The 20920-nt window shown below is 40.4% G+C and overlaps 1 protein-coding gene and 1 long non-coding RNA gene across 3 annotated transcripts; one reads left to right on the forward strand and one right to left on the reverse strand.

Moving 5' to 3' along the window:
- Nucleotide 1: 1 nt before the first annotated feature.
- On the reverse strand, nucleotides 2–11329 carry LOC144055357 (calcium uniporter regulatory subunit MCUb, mitochondrial-like). 2 transcript variants are annotated; one of them, XM_077571267.1, is made up of 8 exons: nucleotides 10996–11329; nucleotides 2492–2549; nucleotides 2237–2401; nucleotides 1430–1537; nucleotides 1025–1185; nucleotides 575–778; nucleotides 377–493; nucleotides 2–120 (listed from the first exon to the last, which is right to left on the reverse strand). In XM_077571267.1, exons 1-8 carry the CDS (start codon nucleotides 11095–11097, stop codon nucleotides 43–45), a joined length of 993 nt encoding a protein of 330 aa, XP_077427393.1. In that variant the 5' UTR covers nucleotides 11098–11329; the 3' UTR covers nucleotides 2–42. The 2 variants fall into 2 exon arrangements, with proteins under 2 accessions (XP_077427393.1, XP_077427392.1); XM_077571266.1 differs by having other exon boundaries at nucleotides 2237–2404; nucleotides 10996–11326.
- On the forward strand, nucleotides 11237–16003 carry LOC144055359 (uncharacterized). The gene is made up of 4 exons (XR_013294846.1): nucleotides 11237–11484; nucleotides 12291–12458; nucleotides 13427–13519; nucleotides 15616–16003. It is a non-coding gene; the product is annotated as an uncharacterized LOC144055359 (long non-coding RNA).
- The last annotated feature ends 4917 nt before the right edge of the window (nucleotides 16004–20920 follow it).

A 20920-nucleotide genomic window follows, 5' to 3' on the forward strand; every position in this document is an offset into this window, starting at 1 on the left:
CTTAAGTGTTTTTATTTATTTATTTTTTGCTATGTGATGACATCATGCCTTGGGCTGGATCTGTTCGATGGAAAGTTGAAGCTGTGTTGGATTGCGCAGGCGTTTCAGTTCATCCTCCACCTAAAAAATAGATTAGGTTGAATATGGACTAATGATTCATTTGCAAAATTAATGTGCATATACTACAAAAAAATATGTATGCTTATGACTCAACCTGATTTGATACAAATACTTTTATGACCTTGTTTGTAGCCAAACTGACCAACTTTTTCCAAACGACTGGACTTTAGAGTCAATTCTGTATTGCATGTTAGCATGTTAGCATTTAGCTGTTCCACTGCATAGCCATGCTTAAGTTGTGGCAGTGACAACACACCTGAGCCAACTCATCTCTGAGTTCATTGTACTTTTCCACATTGAACTTCTTCTTTGTAGCACCCTTATAGAAGTAATGCAGGAACTGCCTGTCTTTAGCATTGGGATAGACATAATCCTGGAAAAGAAACAATACACGGACAAGAATGAAAACACAATTGTTTGGTTTTGTTCGTGGAACAGAATTCAGCTTGCTTGCCTCCTTTGTGAGGACGTAGTAGGTGAAGGCCCCCATGCTGGTGGCGTATGTGACAAAGTAGGTGACGGGCTCCATGACGTCCCACGAGTACACCCACCATGTGAGCCAGGCCAGGGCGCCGCCCTGCACCGACAAAAGCGCCAAACCCGTCCAAACCGCTCTGGACGTTTGGTTCTCGGCTGTGTGAGACAGCTGCGCCTTCATCTGACATTTACAAAGAAAAACATTTTTTTTCGGGTCATTAGGACATCACCAACATGTATGTGTCTACTGTACATGGAACTGGTCTCAACTCAGCAGTAATTAGTCCTTCTTCGCAGAGGATCAAGAATGTGACCCTAATTATTGTATAAGTTCTTCAGACGAACCTGACCACTTGTACTAAACTGTGAGCCACATTATTACTACATTTTCATTCCAGTGGATACAGTATCAAGTCTTTCGGCGCACCTTCTCCAGGGGAGACAACTCTTGTTTGAGGCCGTCCAGTCTCTCCAGTAGCTGGCGCTCTTGAATCAGTTGGTGTTCGGGCAGGTGTAGGGCCGTGTGCAGCAGGTGCACCATGTGCTTCATGTCGTCCAGCTGCAGGGCGTGCTCGCTGGACTTGCACACTGAAAACACAGGATGATTTTTCAAATTGTCTTTTCATTTATTTATTTTATTTTCAGTGCTTGAGTCACTACGGAAACAGTCCACTGTCCCAGAATGTGAAAAAAATGTGTACCAGGCATTTAAATATTAGTCTAATAATTTTTTCCCATAACTGTAATATTACCTGAAATAGGACTTATTGCATCGAGTGTACACAGCAACAATCTCATTCCATCGACTCCAAACGGCAGAACAAATTTGTACCTTTCTCCGGCGCGTGGACATTGTAAACGGTGTTGTTAATGACCAGCTTGAATTGCTTGTCTATCAGCAAGGCTTCTATCAGCGTGTTGTAAGCTACACGTTCGCCATCTGTTTGGACAAACAAAATCCCAATTAGTCATGAAAACACAATAGAAATGCTAAACAGATGAAAAATACCCACTAGGGAGAACAATTTTCAGACTCAACAATACAAATTATGTGCTGCTGCCTTGTTAAATCTGTTTATCTGTTCAGGTGTTGCGAGTTTCATTCCATTGATAAGCAGTTGCCACGGAAACCAATTGCAAAAGCATTCCATTTGGGACGGTCTCAGCTCAGTGTTAGCTACATTTTGCAGAGTAGTCGTTGACCTACTGCACTGCAAATTATCATCAGAGTTACGCAAGCAATAATTACCCTAAGCCAAACTGCAGAGTGAAACTGTAACCACTCTAACGAGTTGACAAGAAACTTTCTCTAAAGTTACAGAAAACTTAAAATGCCAAACAGAATTGAACATCTAAAGCAGGGGGTTACCAAGATGGTTTCTGCAGATGGCCCCCAAGGACCACGTGAGTAAATTTCCCATAAGGTGTGATCATGTGTGAGATTGTTTGTCTAAAATACGCCCAAAGAAATCATTATCGAAAATAGATGGTAGTGATTGTGTTGGATGATTTCCCAGGAAGTGAAAACCAATTTGTGGCGCGCTTTGAGGCCGTACTACTCCCTCGCGCTTCCACAGAACCCGTTTGACGACATGCCGGGAAACGGCACTGCACCAGAGGCAGGAGGAGGTACCGGTACCTTTGGAGAGCACCGTGGCGGTGGCGCCGGGGTCCTCCCTCTGCAGCTCGCTGACCAGGTTGCCCACCGTCATGAGCATGGGCTGCAGAAAGAAGAGGCACGTCTCGCTCCTGCACGTCAGCGGGACCTCCAGAGCCAGGCGGCCGTGCTTGTACGTGAGCGACACTTCTGCCAAGATAAGAAAAGTTCAAATTCATTCTCATTTTTTAAGTGGGAGTAGAATTTTGGAGTAGTACATGCAGTAACCAGAATTACCTGTAGGGGGCGGGCGTGTGCTACAGAACACAGCCTGACAAACTCCAAGCTGAGGCACCTGAAAAGACAAGATAATCCATAATGACTAAAAGAACTCCCTTGTTAATTGCTTGAACTGGCGGGGGTTGGAATGCAAACAGAACCTGGAAGAAATGATGACACAGATTTTTTTTTCCACTTCATAAAAAATTTGCACACTGAATTTTATTCCCCTGCTTAATGATGTAGAATCCCGCCAGCCTCAGAGTGCAGGTTCTGCTGATTCAAAGTGGAGCTTTTTGCCAACGCATGATTTTGCCTCACATTTCATAATATTTGTATCGCAATAAACCGCACGTTCACGCATCCGCGGGGGAACGGCTTTGTTTCTTTGGCAGTCAGCATGAGTGCAGTAGTTGAGATTAAGCGGGCGCAGACAGCCATTCGCACCTAGTAAGCGGGATGCTGCATTTTAATGAGATTACTGTAATGATTCAGGTGGGAGCAGGAATAATCATATTGGCAAGAAAAACAATCATATTCACAGTCTGGAAGAAATTAGATGGATTAATTGGCAACTGTCTGGCAGGAAAATTAGCACCAGTCCCTTAACATTGAACATTTTTGCTGACAGGCTGTTTTTATTGGGTTGGAATAAAATGTACGCTATTTTTCTGATCGTTATATGCATGCTAAGTGTTGTCTTTTTGATCAAGAGTGTTATAGTAAAATATATGCTAGGGAAAAAAACAAAACGATGCAGTGGTGCAGAGATACGAGTGACCCGACTATCAATTTTTTTTCAAGATATGAGCAATCTTTTGGCTTATTTTTTTTTGCTTTGACTTGTGAGCACGGAATTGAGATACAAGTAGAGTATGATCTCAGGTGACTATTTACTTATTTACCCGTTTTCTGAGTTGGGTCATGTGACATTTACAATCTGCTGTGATTGGTTGTTACCTAAGCCCTGAGCAACCCTAATGTCATTTTCAGGCAACAGCAAATTGCAAAATGGCTGCTCACTTAGATGGATAAAGATAAGTGGATTTTGCTGCTTAATTCATATTCCACAAATGCAATATATATATATATTTTTTTTTTTTTAAACTGTGTTTATGGGGCCCCATAGAACATAATGCAAATAAAAATGTTGACTTGAATTTCCCTTTAATGAGCAACATTAGAATGAGCAGCAAAATGTGCATTGAAGGACATGACAAAAACGATTTCATTCACATTAATTATGTCAATGTATGTTTTATAGAAGGCACGCTTTACCTCTGTTTTGTTTTTTCATTAGATTTTTTTTTGTGTGTTCTTCATATGAATGTTAACTTTGACTTTAGTACTTCTTTAGCGTGAGTTAATGATAGACTGTGACACATTCCAAGTTGCGTAGACAGTCAGGTTATGCTGTCATTGGAATGTATCAATGTCGTAAACCCGCTGTACTTGCTGTCCTCCCACATTTTTACAGGGGTAAAATAATATAAAAATAATAAAATGATAATAATTCTATTCCTAAAGTGGCAATGTAATCCAAATTGGTCCCCAAATAAAGTCGTATTGTAATGACCGGAAATCTTTGTATGAAAAACACTTCTAAGCCATAAACATAAACAATCAAAAGAAATAGCACAGTAGAACCTGAACGTGGCTTTTTGTGCGCCGTGACCACGTCTTCTCACACTTGTCCACTTTCCTCCCCCGAGCTGAGTTTTTAAATCAAGGACTCTTATTTATCCTGAAGTCCCGACTGAAGACACGTTTCTATTCTTGTGACGTCTTGAGGATGTGACGGCACCCCCGCCACAAGCCCTCTCGTTTCTCCATCACCTTTTGTCCTCCAGCAAGTATACCATTCAATCAATATCAAATTAAAAGCAGAGCTGGGGAGGCAGCAGCCCACATAAGAAGACCAGGAGAGAGCAAACTGACGTTCACCAGGTGGACAAAATATAAAACGTTACTCTGCTTGAATTCTAATTTTGCCGTGTAACAGCTACTCTATTATTCAGCAGCAGCAGTGGCTCCGTATATATTGACTTAGATTTAAGACTGATGGGTTTTTCATTGCAGCCTACTGTGGGACAAGAAAAACAAGGGATTTTTACAGTTAACTCTTTGACTGCCAAAAAAGTTAAATAACGTTTAATATAATCCTATGGAGGAGTGCCAAAGACGTTAAAAGACGTTTTTTTTTCGAAACAGAGGTGAAACTAACCATTTTCTATTGTTGATTACTGAAAAACGGAATAAGGTAGAAACAAACTTGTTTTTCTGATGAAAGATGAGAGTCCAATCTTTCATTTGGTAGTATGTGTGTTTCCATAGTCCAAACACATAATTTTCTGTGGAACTTGAAAGATCAGTCAAAAATGCTTAAATCGGCAGGCACCCACGGCATCCCTTTTCTGAAAACGTCTGGCAGTCAAAGAGTTAAGAATGTTAAAGCACATTTGCGAAATAGCGATTTGTTTTCACATTTTTTTTTTTAAATCAATCGTGCTTAACTTAGTCACTCCTTTAGTTCAGAACGCTTAAAATGACACTTAAAAAAGGTTTTATGATGAAAAAAAAATAACACAAAGTTAAAAAACCCAAACAACAGCAAAAAGATACACTTGTTTGTTTGTATTGAAACTCATTGATTGTGTACACAAAGAATTGGCTGCTGAGTGTAAAAGAATGTGTGTTACTTCAGGATGGCATGCAAACATGAACAAGACTGAACAAGCAACTTAAGGGGACCCGCCTGGTCATGTCAATCTTCAAGCTTGCAAAAAAAAAAAAAAAAAACTCCTGTTTTTTTTTTTGGGGGGGGGGGGGGGGGGGGGGGGTTGACAATGCAGAGTTTGGAATCCATTTAAAAGATGCACACCTGCACAGTGTGATCACATGAAACCTTCAGCTGATATCCCTCACGCCTCCACATCCATGTGTTTTCCCATTTATGGGATGCAGTTAAGGCCAAAAAGTGACAAAATGCCTTCTGGTTGCGCAAAAAAAAAAAAAAGTAGGCCCTTCCTGCCTGAGAGATTGTTAATGGTGAGCGCAGCCTCATTCTCCCTGCGGCTTGACCGTTCGATGAATCCCGTCACAGTCGAGTCGAGGTATTAAAAATGTTGGGCTACGCTACTCCACGTATGGGCACAGCAGGTGATCATTAATCTAAATGACTGGAGTACCGCGCACAAAGAAGGTGTGGGGAAAAAAAGCAGGCTTGCGCCCCAAAAGGCTGGAGGGGGAAAAAACAAAAGACGGCCACTATGGAAGAAAATTCAATTATTTCCAGCTGTCATTGTGATGAAGTGTGCAAGCAGCGAAGCGTTGATCCTAGCAGCTTTGGAGGGGGAAACGCAGCTTGAGAAGGGAAAACGTATAAGAACCTATAAGAATAACATTATTTTAACACACTTACGCATAGAATAAGACACTTACATCCACAGTATTATATCATGCCCCCTGGTCTCCTAAATTATCAACAGGAAGCAAACCCAGATGGCACTTCAATAGATCTCTTCTTAAAAGACCCTAATTTCACCGTTTAATTCCAAAAAGAATAGACAACCTTTCTCAAGACCAACATCAACTAAGATTTAACAGTTGGGAAACAGCAAAAACAGACTTTCGGGGAAAACAATTATATCACACTCAACAAGAAAAAAAGAAGAAGCTGCAAGAACATTTTCTAGAGCAGAAGGTGAAGAGACTGGAAACTGACTTCTCAAACAGCTACAAACACATTTAATAAAGAATAACTTCAAATAAAAAAAACATATTAAGCCCTCTAAGAAAAGAACACAACATACAAAATGCACACCTCAAAGTTCAAAATTGAAAACTTAGCTAATCAACTGAAACAACAAAAAGAAAGGGAAAAAAACATTTCGCTAACAGATTTATTGGGAAACAACATACAACAATAAACAAAACATTTAAGATTACTATTCCAATCTGTACACTTTGGAGCATATCACCACACCCACAGAAACTGATAATAAACGAAGGAGTGTCTCCACTATCTAACTAAATAGACAAATCACTTACCATAAATAAATTGAAAAAAAGCATTACTGCGCATGCCCAACAAAACTCCCAAGTTTAGATGGTGTACCTGCAGACTTCTAGAAACAGTTTTGTCCCTTATCTTTCTTCTTAGTCCTCTGTAACTCCAAAATTCCTTATCACATCAATACAGCCTGAATCACACTTATGTCCAAAAATGAACAAGAACTCCACACACTGCTCCTGGCTACACAAGATATCAACATCAGAAGCAAAGCCCTAGCAAAAAAAAGATGATCATCTGTATTCCTGTCATTTCTACACCTGGACCAAACTGGATTTATCGAAAAAGGAGACACTCCTCATAAAGACGAACAACAGTAATTTTATCATCATTAATATACGGGTGTTGTGGTGTTTTATGGGAAAAGACGACTCGTGCTATAGACTCTTAATGGAGCGTCGAGCTCGTTTCACAACTTGTTACTGCCGCCTTACATATATGATCACCATTTCAGCAAAAAAAAAGAGAAATGGGTCTCGAGCCAACATAATGGCGAGTAAACTGGGTGTGTGAAGGTAAAATCCAACAAATGGGATGTGGAAACGGTATGACGCAGCACTCTGTAGATTAACAGCCGTTTTAGTGGGCATTTATCTATAAAATGGCACTTATTGAAGAGGGGGGAGAATTGTTACACGTTTAATGTGGAATCAAGGAAGTACACGGCAACTTCAATCTAGAGGTTACAAGTTTTTGTTCTCGCAGTTGTCGGCAATAGGGACATCTTTTTCAGACTGCTCGATGGGGTTCTATGGTATATGTACTGTGAATATTTGCATGCTACTCCTCCACGTTGAGAGGAACCAGTTGAGGTGGCTCGGGCATCTGGTTCGGATGCCTCCTGGACGCCTCCCTGGGGAGGTGTTCCGGGCGGGAGGCCCCGGGGACGACCCAGGACACGCTGGAGAGACTACATCTCTCGCCTGGCCTGGGAACGCCTTGGGGTCCCGTCGGAGGAGCTGGGTGAAGTGGCTGGGGAGAGGGAAGTCTGGGCTTCCCTGCTAAAGCTGCTGCCCCCGCGAACCGACCCCGGATGAGCGGAATTAACTCTTTGACTGCCAGACGTTTTCAGAAAAGGGATGCCGTGGGTGCCAGCCGATTTAAGCATTTTTGACTGATCTTTCAAGGTCCACAGAAAATTATGTGTTTGGACTATGGAAACACACATACTACCAAATGAAAGATTGGACTGTCATCTTTCATCAGAAAAAAAAGTTTGTTTCTACCTTATTCCCTTTTTCAGTAATCAACAATAGAAAATGGTTAGTTTCACCTCTGTTTTGAAAAAAAAAACGTCTTTTAACGTCTTTGGCACTCCTCCATAGGATTTTACTAAACGTTATTTAATGTTTTTGGCAGTCAAAGAGTTAAAGACGGAACGGAACGGATATTTGCATACATGTGAGCACATTTTTTTGGGGAACCTATGGTGTAATTTGCTTGTTACTTGGGGGTTCAATTATTTGATGGTTTTCATTCTTCATGGGCAAGTCCTTGTCCCCGCTAATAGTATGGGTTTATGGTAACAAGATGGAATCTCTATTGATGAAGTTTGCAATTTGCTCATAAAAACGGTCTAACTGCCATCATGCATGGCGTCATGAGCCCTTCATATAGCTCGCGAAGCCTCAGCTCAGTGAGCGTCAAAAGGATTAACTAGTCGTCATGGTAATGAAAAACAGTGTGGCTTATTTGCCTGACACGGGGCTGCCCCCCCAAAACACACTAATTTCATTTTAGCTTTAACTCTTTGACTGCCAGACGTTTTCAGAAAATGGATGCCGTGGGTGCCAGCCGATTTAAGCATTTTTGACTGATCTTTCAAGGTCCACAGAAAAATATGTGTTTGGACTATGGAAACGCACATACTACCAAATGAAAGATTGGACTCTCATCTTTCATCAGAAAAAAAAGTTTGTTTCTACCTTATTCCGTTTTTCAGTAATCAACAATAGAAAATGGTTAGTTTCACCTCTGTTTAAAAAAAAAACGTCTTTTAACGTCTTTGGCACTCCTCCATAGGATTTTACTAAACATTATTTAACGTTTTTGGCAGTCAAAGAGTTAAAAGTATGCTATAATTCTTGATCCTTGGGGGCATTTAAATGGCAAGTACACAATATACTGACTAAAGAAAATCTAAAAATGTGATGCATGATGTCAACTTGCCTTTAACAAGCCTTCAATTTCACTTCCTTAAACATCCCTGTAGTGTTCTCATTATACAGTAGTTAACATCTAGTAAAATGTGACTTAAAACATTACCTGCACAGTTGGTGAAGGTTTTATAGTGACCCAAGAAAGAAGTATTTCCATTATTTGCCATGGGAAAAATAGTACCCGTACACATTTATGAGTGACTCAGAGGTCGCTCCCAGTGTCCCGGAACAAATGCACAGGCTCAGCTTCATCAATCTGAAAGGAGAGAGTGAACCTTGATAGAATGCACACTTTGCTTCTTTTCCATCACCTTCAACCAGTAGGCCATTACTGACAATAGATAATTTTCATCCGTCCTTCTCTGCGCTGATGGTCATGGATGATCAAACGCACAGTAAAAAGATGGCACTTGAACAGTCGGTCGATAAATCAGAGACTGGGGGACGCTCTGACGTGATGTGGGAGTCACTTAACGTCGAGTTTATCCCCACCCCCACTTTTGTGTGACTATATTCCTCTGCATTTGGAGCCGAATATGCTGCAGTGGCATTGCAGCGTCGTCCGGGGAAACAGATCCGACAAGACAGATCATTCAATACAGTCTAAAAGCAAACTTTAGACCCTAATTGTGGTTGGTCTTCCGAGACAAGGGCTCGAACTGAGAAGTAATTGAATGACCGCTGCTGTGATGAGCTTGTGTACGCCGTAATGATCAGTCAGGTGGACGTGTTTACACTACGTAAGCCCCTGCAGACCGTAGTAATGGATTTGAATAATTTATTAGGTTCTGTTTGCCATCGGTGAACATGAGAAGAAAAAAAACACTAATATAATAATGCTTCAGAGGCAAGGCAGAAATGTGGATGCACTTTGCTATATTGTACTCCAGAAGATGAAAACAAAAAAAAAATGATAACAATAATAAGCCATTACACCAAGGCCATCATGTGACAACAACACCCTTAAAAATAATTGCCTTACAGATTCTTTAATTTATGATCACCAGAAGTGCCGAAGAATCTCCCTAACTTCCACGCACCACCCAGGCTAAACTTAGCTCCCCCCCTGACATACAAAGATCTTTCAACATTAGAGATGTGTCACTTCAAAAATACAGTCAACCCCAGCAATTTACGGGGGCACTGGGACAAGGCCAGCTTGTGTATAATTCACGGCCAGTGAAATGCATTACAATTTTTTTTAAACACCCAAAAATTCGTCTTCTTAAAAAAACAAACAAACACACACAAAAAAAATGGCATACAATTTACATTTCCCACAAAAAAACAGAAGGACATTATGGGAAAAGAGATGGATAAAAAATAATATTGAAAAATATTGGGGGGTGGGGGGATAATCTGCAAACATGCAAATCCACTGGAAGTGGAGTGTACTTCCTTGACAATAATTACTACTTTCCTATTAGCCATGACTTCAGCGCCATTTTGTAGCATCTTAGTGCATTACAATAGGAGCACAAGCATTCACGATGAGGGGGATTTTTCAGCTAATAGCTAATCGGTTCTACAGAAAAAATGCAAATACTGTGTGTGAATTTGTGACTAACAAACATGACTGGGGGGGGGGGGGGGGGGGTGAGCGTGCCAGGACTCAACAAACTGCAACAATACAAATAAAAAGCATCACACAAAACTAGTTTCCAAAAGTAGTAGGTCATTATTTAATAAATTTGGAACTTGAGGTTCACGGTTCAAGTCCTGCGGATAAATATAAAATGGCTTATAGTTGTTGGAGAGATGCTTGTCTGCTTCCTGAGTAATGTTGAGATGACTATTAGATATTATAATGACTGAGTATAACAAATGAATTTATTTGTAATTTTTTTTTATATGCGTTTTTATTTTCACGTTTATTTATTTAGTTTTTATTTTGACAGTTTTGGTCCTCCATAGAGAATAGTATAGTATAACTTTAAGGGATCCTCTTGAGTGTAATTTAAAAAGAAAGAAAGAAGAAGAAAAAGTCCATTTATACATTTGAACAGCCAGTTTAAGTTACAGTATTGATTAAAAAAAAATAATTCGGTGCTGCACTTTCGAGATGATCCCTCCCACATGTCAAAGTCAAACTGATGCTAATTTCGTCCCGCCAGAGGTATTTTCGATTAAAAATATTAGCTTTTTAACAGCGACGCTCAGTTAAAACTCTTTAACTCCCCTGTTTATGCATCAACTTGCAATTCCGACGCAAAGACATCGAAAGAAACGCATCTGAGTTTTATAAACGTGCTAGTGTCGGGACACTCACTTGGAAAATAATGTCCATTTACCTTGTGAAGAAATGTCGCCGGGCGAGGCACTTTGAAAGCGGGCCGACGAGCACCGAGACGTCCCAAAAGTCTCCCAGCAACTTTGCCGACTATCGAAGCCATTATCAGGCGTGTGAGTGTTTAACAATCTAGTCGGGGCATTCCGGTTGGAAACCACACACTTCCTCCGGAGGCAACAAAAGTGGCTTGGTTGGCTGTGAGTAGAATTGTAACAACACCAAAAAAACACAAAATACTTGTCTCTTAAGTCGCGATATGGCGTGTCAACACCAGCCTGGATAGTTCGAAGAAGGCACAGCCCAGTTGAACCGCATTTCCTCTTTGCCGACCTCCCCCTCCCTCTTTTCACTCCACTTGGCTGCATGTCTTTGCGCAAAACAACCGGCAGGGAGGACAAGTGAGCGACTAAGCTTCGCTGACATTTTTGGGCCTAAAGTAGCAAAATGTGCTAGCTAACTGCTAACCTGCTAATATGACTACACTTACACGGTGAGTATTTTATCATACGTTCAAAGGCAGCTATAGAAAATTGTTACAACTTTATAGCCTGTAAAGTAAAACAGAACAATGAAAAAGTAGACATTTGGACTCAAAACGAGGCAATTTTAGCTCATCTTAAACATAAACAACCAGTCTTGCTCTGATTTTTTTTTCTTATTACACAACCCAGGTGTTATCTGAGTAATTATTTTATTAAATGTACTATATTCTGTATTTTTGCCTTTCTTCCTGTAGACCTGTTTTTCTCCCCTATTTATACTTCCTTCCTTCGCTTGCTTAAATCTTTATTGCCTTGATTCCCACGTTCTTTTCCTCCCTCCTTTCGTATCAACTCGCTTTTTATTAATGCATCCTTATATCCTTCCTTCCCTTAAAGCTACTTTTCTGCCTTCCTTTCTTTTTTTTTAACCTAGTGTATTCATTCCATAACACCTGTTTTTTTATTCATACATTTGTACATTTCACTTACACGTAAACACATTTCTCCCTTCTGTCCTTCATTCCTTCATACCTATTTTTATTCATGCGTCCTTACATCCATCCTTCCTTTTCTTAAACCTGCTTTTCTTCCGTTGTTCCTCCTTCCTTCCATCAGAGTTGAGTTTTTTTCCCTTGCGTCCTTACTTCACTGAAACCTTGCTGACCTTCCTTCCTTCTCTCCCTTTTCCTTCTTTCCTTCCTTGCACACTTCCTTCACTTAAACCAGCTTTTCTACCTTTTTTCAGACCTCTTTTTTATTCATGCGTCCGTACATCCTTCCTTACATAATTTTCTTAAACTTTCTTTTCTTCAAGGACCTGCCTGTCAGACATCTACCGGAATATTTCATCACGCTGCTGTTCGCCATCGAGCCGGCTGGCTCTCATTTGGTGGGCAACATGCTACTCCTTTGCTAACATGGCGCCGTTGAAGAAGCAGGACGTTTTGGCGACATCTTCTGGTGTAACAAAAAGCGCAAATAGGTGAGTTTTTCATAAATGTTAGATTCCACAGAAAAAAAGTAGGTGAGTTTACAAAAGGAGAGTACTGAAGAAGTGGGGTTCGAAAACACAGGTGTATGTTTAACAGTCTTAGTTAAAACTGTAAGTGATGATTAGGAACTCTGCTGTGCTTTCACTTAATTCATGATTCAACTACAGCAAAAACTTCACAGATAAGAAAGAGATTCTAGGCGGCCATCTTGAATGTTACCTGCTGATCCTGAATGGTAATTTGCTTTTAGATATTCCATCTTGTAATCAATGTTACCTTGATATTTCTTTGCAGAGTTGTTGAATTTGAAATTATTTTACCGCTTAAATTAACATTTTAGTTAAAATTGGTCATTATAGATGATGACCCAGTTTTCAGTTTCTCGACTCCACCTGACTGATCATTATTGAACACACAAGCTTCTGCCCATTGGTATAATCAACTTTGCTGGGTGAAGATCCAAAGCCACTGTCAAGCAACTGCGAGACCACACGGTCAGAAACACGATTATGTAGAGAACACAAGAATTCCTGTTTTTCAACTATTTAACGCAACATTTCGACGTTTGTTTTCATCTTCTGCGGTACTCAGTGTAGATTATTGAGGGTGGAAAGAAGTGCTCCGGCCTAGTCTGCGTCATTGCTTTTAATCATGCTGATTGATGACCAGTTTTTTTTTTTTCGTTCTTACCCTGCCCTCGCAAGCTTTCCAAGACTTTTGCCTCTACTTTAATCAATAACCCCTTTGCCGTGCAGTTGGCGGAAGATAAGTAATTTGCTAATGTCACTCACTCCAGAGTGCCGTGCCACCAAATAGCAGACATAGTAATTAGCAATGCCAACGTAAATGCAGGGGAAAAAAACTGCCACACTCTGGAAACCAATCAGTCTATATATGAATAACTGTTTGGATAAGACGTACTGTGAACATTTGTCTCACTACATGTGCCTGTTCCCAGACAGAGCAAAGAAGTGCAGCCAGCCAGACTGCCGAGTCATCAATACTCCCACAGAGAAGTCTGGGAAAGGCTGGATGCGATCAATATGCTAAGGCAAGCAGGTTAAATTTTCTCCCTTTTTGGGTGCTCACCGGTCCTCATTTGTTCATTTCGTCATTCATAGACAAACTATTCATTGACTAAACTTAAAAAGCATGGGCGTCACAAGCAACTGGCTCTCACAGAGGCTGACTCTTTATTGGATTTCAGACAGGATGTCAGATTTATTCTCCACATTTGCAGTGAGCTGTTTGAGGAAAGCTACGTTGGTCGCATTATTATAGATCAGTCCGCTTATTTAAGGCAACCATTTCTTGCTGATCATTTAATTACATCAACTGATTGATGCAGTTGCATTATTATTTTATGTTGCTAGGTTAGTGCCATTTATTTGGCCTTGGCAGCTTGAAAGACATTCTGATAGTACAGCCTCAGCAATAGGAATTTGTGCTTATGCTGCCACCTTGTGCCCTTGGATGAGTATTTAAAACCCCCCAACATATTTAAAGCACTGAAATGCTGTACTTGTAAAGTTAATAGTAGCCTATCTTCGATACATACAGGATAGCCAATATCCAACATAACGAGCAAAAAAATTACCAGATTGTGAAATCAGAATGTGAATACTTTGCATTGCTTTGTTTTAAAATGTTTTGCAATCTCTGATGATTGGTCTCTCCAAGTAAAATATTCATGTGCATAAATATATAATTGTACGCTGTAGTTGAGGGTGTGTGTGTGTGTGTGTTAATGGAACAGAGGTAATGAAACGTGTGGCCCATCTTCTGTTTGAAGTGGCAGATGTGGGCGGCGTTGATAATGATGAGATGCGTATGTGATCAGCTGCTGAGTTGCTCGCCTTCATTTCACTCCTAATTGACCGGGCCGTGTCTCCCATGAGCTTTTTTGTTATTATTTATTAATAATTAATCCATCTATAATTCGCACAGCATGGACTCGCCGTGTTAATTCAGCATCTGTCTTGAAAAGCAGGACTTTGGAGACGAGCGTTTATCTGCATCCGAATGGATCGTCTATGTTGCAATGGATCATGAGTTCCTTTTCAAGTGTTGGCGAACAATACTGTGCAATGTAAATTTGGTCAAAAGAGTGAAATGCTCATGTTTGATGCGTTTCTGTCAGTGATAGACCAATATGCATTTCTTCGGTGCCGATACCAATTATAGTAGTCAAGGAGGCCGATAAGTAATATCTGGAATCAATATTAATTTGCAGTAAAAGGGAAAATATTGGCGTCAAAATGAAAAATAAATAAATAAATATATGTGTGTGTATATATATATATATATATATATATATATATATATATATATATATATAACAATCCCAACTCTTAGCTTTGTTAAATTATATTTAGCATGTTTGTTAAAATAACTTCAAATGACATGTTGAAGATTTTTCTTTTAATTTTAGGCATACAGTATAGAGAATAGACCGTTTTTTTTTTGTAAGTCTAACAAAAAGTACAGGTTCCTCAACATGTCTTAAGAAAACCTAAACAAGTAAATAGCTCCCTAATGTTTTCGGCAGTAAATTAGGTTTTCCAAAATTTTAAGATAACTGAAATGTTTAAATTATTTTTTTTTCCCATTTTTCAGATACCGTACACAAAGACAATGTTGTCAAAATGATGTCCATTGGTAGACCTTGGAAAAAAAAAAGAACTTAAAATGTTGTCGTCTTGTGTACAGCCATTGTTTAGAGAAGGGGTGTCCCACCATTCATTTTTTAGCGGCCCGCTTCAAATAATAAAAATAGCATTTGACCTGGCTGCAGTACTATTTAAAAAAATACGGTTGGGAGAGTGAAAAAGTAGGAGGGTTGCGATGACCACTTCCCCATGGGTGTGACTACAACTTCTGTAAGTTAACAAGTACACAAAGGTAAGTACAATATTCTAATAAAAACTTTTAATAAATTCTTCTTAGATTTACGTAAAACAGCACCAGATCAAAAAAATATACACATTTAGAACATAACAAAGTTTTGACGTTTTGCGTTATAGCTCCTCTTAAAGGGAGCATAATACAATAGAGTGCTAAGAATGAGCCTTTTAATGATAAGTCTGAGCTTCAAACTAATTCTGTATAAGTCACCCTAATTGGGAATTTTTGTTTATATGTTTACAGGAATTTGCCTTTATTAATATTTAATGCACAAGGAGTGCAGTGGCGCTTTGTTGCTCCTGAAGCATCACTTGGCTGGCCAGTAGAGGTCAGCATCCCCTCATCAACTGCTTTATCTGCAGCTCTGCAGTCCATTGTGGAATAAATATACAGGATAAATACAATCAACACACAACCATTCACATTCACAACTATGGACAACTTAGAGTCTTCAATTAACTTAACATGCATGTACAGTATTTCAACTTTGAGAGGAAGTTGGAGTGCCCACAGAAAACACATGCAAGCAAGGGGAGACCATGCAATCTCCACACAGGAAGATCCAAGTTGAGATTTGAACCCAGAATGTATTTAGTCACATTTTAATCAATATTTTCTTAAGAAAATGAGATTTCCCTACCAACTTTACCTACCGATAACTTCAAGATGCAAAATTGAGTTTTTTGTTGTTTTTTTTATCATAAAAAACAAAACACTATACAAACTTGAGTCAAAAACTAACACAGTGTCCAAGTTATTGGTGTAGCATTTATTCTTCAGATTGTTGCCTTCTTGCTAAATTTCTTTGAAACAAGCGAGAGTATCAGAGCATAATCTTCAAAAAGTTTAGTTTGGGTTGCGTTGAGGGAAATTTCTGACTTCGGAAAGACATGATCATGAAAAAAAATCAGTCTCCCTGGTTGGCGTTTCTGCGGGGGGGAATGTTTATGCGGAGCTGTCGACAAGGTCCATACAAGCCCTCCCGCTGCTGTCTTTCATGCTGGCTTGGGACCAGAAAGGACGGGCCAGCTGAGAGGAGCCCGTCTAGTCTAGCTGCATGTATTTTTGTAGACATCGCTGTAGACTTCACTTCATCTAAGAGTACATCAAAGCGTCCTCTGCTCTTCCCCGCTACTACTAAACCATGCGCCTTATTACCAAAGTGCTCTAAATGCCTTTAGGGAGCCGAGGCCAGCTTAAAAAACACAAACAAAAAACAAACATGTTTGCTTTTATCTTTCAAACGACTATTTATGCGGGTACAAATGAGCATTCTGAGCGTGTCATGCTGGTGACGACCAATAGACACATGCTGAATTAGAAGAACAAAAAAGCAGTGAAGTCATTTGTTTGTGTGAGTCACAGATTTAAGAAAGGCTGCCCACAGAAATGTCAGTGCCTCATTTAGTAAAAAGTTTCCAAAAACACGCCAGAGAACATGCGATTAACAAATGGCACTTGCGTTAGTCTGCTTTTGATTTATTTTTGATGCCACTCATGATGCGTACGGAGGCGAAGGGAGTGGTTTTACACTCCAGTGGGCTGTGCGGTCCAAACCGGGGCATAAACAGGATCTCGGCGGCACGTGAGTCTTGCCGTCAGGATCTTGAATGCAACCCCATGGAGATGCCAGAGATTTCTAAAGCCAGAGATGGTGAATAATAGAACAAAGTGGCAATGAGTCTTCTGAGGTTTGGCTGCTCTTCATTGCGCCTCCACTCGGCTGAAGGAATGCGTGCGAAAGAGAGACTGGTATCTTGTGAGCGAGTTAAGGCAACTTTGTTCTGGAAGTGTAATTGCAGTCAAGCAAATGGACCCAAGAATTTTCAACTCAAGAACTGCGACTGTCTCCAACTTCATTTGCAAGGTACTGTTAGTTAGGCTACACATTTTAGTAGCTTAAGTTGATGTGAATACACTAGTACACCTTTGTTATTGTTTAATGCGGTACATTTGGCCAGACACGGTAATAAAACTGCTAACCCTATCATCAACCATGCTAAGACCACTTTAGGAGAATGTTCTACACAAGCTAGGTTGTGGTGAGTGATTTGTCTTTGATCCAATTATCGATTGATAGAATAGAAACAAACAAGACCATGCTCATATTGAACATATCTTCGGTTTATTAGCATGTGTGCAGTTAGCTTGTTTTATAGCAATGCACCTCCTTTTGAGTCAAGAAGACTGATTTAATAAAGACATCCCTTCAAATTGCACTTACTGTAATTGTTGTTACATCCTGTGCCGTATTAGATTTTCTACAAGTTAGCAACCCATTTTGCTCCATCGGTAGAGCTGTTTCCTTCTGTGCATTGAACCTATTTTCTCCTTACGTTGTTGCTGACCAGTAAGAGAAGAGAATGATTTAATGTGGATTGTGATGCATTATGGTTCACTTGGATTATTTTTCACCGTATGACAGGAGGCTGGATCAAAACAGCAGAAAGCAGCGAAACACCATTGGCTCAAACAGAATCCACAAGGCCAGACGACAACACAACAGAGTGTGACATACCTCTTAATCATTTGGCTATCTAACAAGTGGTTGGACTCCACCCTAAGTTCCCCACCCTCACACCACCAATTATTTTGGACAATTCTATTTCTATATCCAACTTTGTAGGAACCTTTCGTGGAAGATTTCTTCCTTTCTGTTCCCAAACACACGGAGCAAGTTCCATCAAGAATTGCTTGGATGACCTCAACCGCCATCAAACACGTGTTGGAAGAACTTGAACAAAAAACGTTATTGAAATACTCTTTCAGGCTACTTAGTGACTTCTGATCTACAATGTTCTTCTTGATGAATGCATGGACTAAGGAATCCTACAGACACACTCCGAAATGATGGCTGTCAAAGCTCCAAAGGATGACCAATTCATGTTGATAGTTTATTGTGGTCTGAGAGTGGGTGATATATACCTCACAGACAGCTAAAAGTACCCCCAACATGCTGCTCTATATCATCCAAACTTTGCTGACTTGCAAACCTTGATAGGTAACTATAATTGTTAACAAACTGCCAGAACTATCTTATATGACTAAATCTGTATCCATGTGATCTAATCCAGTTAAAGGACCTTACGTCGTTTTCCTCTTTTTGATTTTGAAAAATTTATCTCCTCCCGCCCTCCACCAACATCTCTCTTCTTCGCAGCACCAGGAAGTGACATGCGGTAAATGGAGACGTGTTCAAAGGCAGACTGGGGCTGCCTTTCTCCCGTAGGGGTCCCCCCCTCCTTTTTTCCCCACCTGCCACACCGCTGCAGAGAAATCAAAACTCCTTGGACGTCACGTAAGACGATTGAAGTTCCCGCCTCGCCTGCTTCGCAGTGGTCCCTAGCCCTATGATGGCAAGCTTCATTAGAGCTGTCACTCAGACCTGGGCAACAGGACCGTGCTGCGGGGCACCCTCAGGGCCCAATCACTGTTGGTGTCCCAAGGAAAGGACCATCAAACAGGCCTATAACATGACGCTGAAATGCAGATTCATGCTCATCCCCCCTGTGATGACATGATTAACGCCTGAACTCCAAGCTGTGGGTTTGTATGTTGTACTGCGGAGGGTCCTCTGCTTATAATAGAGTACCATTCTTACATCAGCGACATTGCCCAAATTTACATGCAAGAAGTGTACTGTTCTACACCATACATATAAAACAGTCAAATGAAAAACAGTTATTACAGTCCGCACAGCAGGGACCAAGGCCCACCCCGACGAATAGTGAAAATGCAAGCAATTGACACCTCCCCCAAAATTTTTACAATTGTCTATATGAGTAGTTTAAACCATACATTTACCACAAGTTAAATCTTTAAGAACATCAATATAATTTCAAACTCATCTTACGTTAGTAACCCTTAAAAATAAATTATTGATGGAAAAAAACTGCATGTACGTATGCCGCATTCGCACCCTGTAGCACAATTATGAAGCAATAATGACACTTCCGTTGTTTGCTATCTCAAGTTTTTTTTAAAGCCACTCAGTTGAGCAATGCTGCGGTTAAGACCGTCCACAACCTTACATCTTGTAGTATCTTACAGTGTTAGCAAAAGAGCACAAAAATGAGCTAATAGCTGCGAACAGGTGCATTTGTGAATAGTGAATCGTGAATAGTTGGGGGTTCACTGTACAGCAGTAATCGAGCCTACTTGTGCTTCTTGTGACGACCATAACTTTAAAATGTTGGTTACATCATAAACTGAGAAGCCCTTTGTATTAACTTCATTGAGGTATTAAAATCGGCATGAATGATAGCAGAAAACTCCCTCACAAATAGCAGTGACAGTGGGAAACTGGAACCAGGCGTTCTTATCTTTGCCTCATTTCAGCCAGCGTGCTGCAATTACAATGAGTCACATGATGCAATAAAAATAAATGAGCCAGTGGGCGCTCAGCTGTCCAACAATCCCAAATCCTGGAACAATGAGATATCCACGAAATCCCGGTACACAATTCAATACAGGAGCAAACAAAACCCAAACAAAACAAAGGGAGTGTCTTTGAAGAGCCAAAAACTGCGACTGCCAGAGTTCCTTTCAACAATATACACTGCGCAATATTCTCAGTACTAGCATGTTATTCAGAGCGTTCCTCCAAATATTTGGAGAGGAGGAGAGATGAAACGGGGACAGAACAATGGGACTTTGGCGCTGTTATGCCGTCCGTGCACCTCACCCCGCCTCGCCCCCTTTGTAGTCAGCATTATGTAGATCCCCCAGCCGGATCGCCGCTTGTTGGGAGTCCAGGTGGGGTCTCAGTCTGCAACCCCACCTCACGCCTGCAAGCATGCACAAGCACACACCCCTTCACTTGTACACCTGCTCCATCACTCTCGCTCTCATATATGTACGCACGCACACCTTACCTCCCAGGCATTCACGCACAAATGAAAGAGTCCATACATCCAGATTGGCTTCTTTGTGCCAATAAATCAGTTCAGAACAGGTCAACTAAATATATAAATCTTCAACTCCCCATTTGATTAAACTAATATGAGTTATAGAGAGGGGATCCAAAGCACTAAAATAAAGATTTGATAACAAAAACGTTAGTTACGTTTTGGTGATAGAGTGGACCTCGAATATCTCTGTTGTATACCAAAATTCTGTCCAAACTCTTTGTCAAACTTCTGCCTCTGGAGTCACACAAAAATATCTTGCATGACTGCAATAAGAATAGACCATATCTCTTGAGGCCTCAGCTTAGCAAGCATGAAATGATTTTTGTTGTTGTTGCTTTATTCAATTTATTCAAATAGTAGGTACTGCTATAATGGATGAGGTCACATCAAAAAGTTTTACCATGCTGACAGTATGACCCTGAAATTGATTGTGACGTCTTTTTCGTCATCTTTCTATTGGGAAAAACGTATACATATACTGTATTTCATCAAAAATGTCTGCCATGAAGTGCTGTATCTGAATTAAGATGAAGGCTGTTGCTGATTTATTCTAGGTCTATTCTGATGGATGTGCATCAAATATCCTCCCCGGATCTGATCTGATCTACTTTGTGAAAGTTGGATCAAAAGTTTCTGTC

The sequence above is a fragment of the Vanacampus margaritifer genome, chromosome 7 (assembly GCF_051991255.1).
Source record: "Vanacampus margaritifer isolate UIUO_Vmar chromosome 7, RoL_Vmar_1.0, whole genome shotgun sequence".
Taxonomy (NCBI): Eukaryota; Metazoa; Chordata; class Actinopteri; order Syngnathiformes; family Syngnathidae; genus Vanacampus; species Vanacampus margaritifer.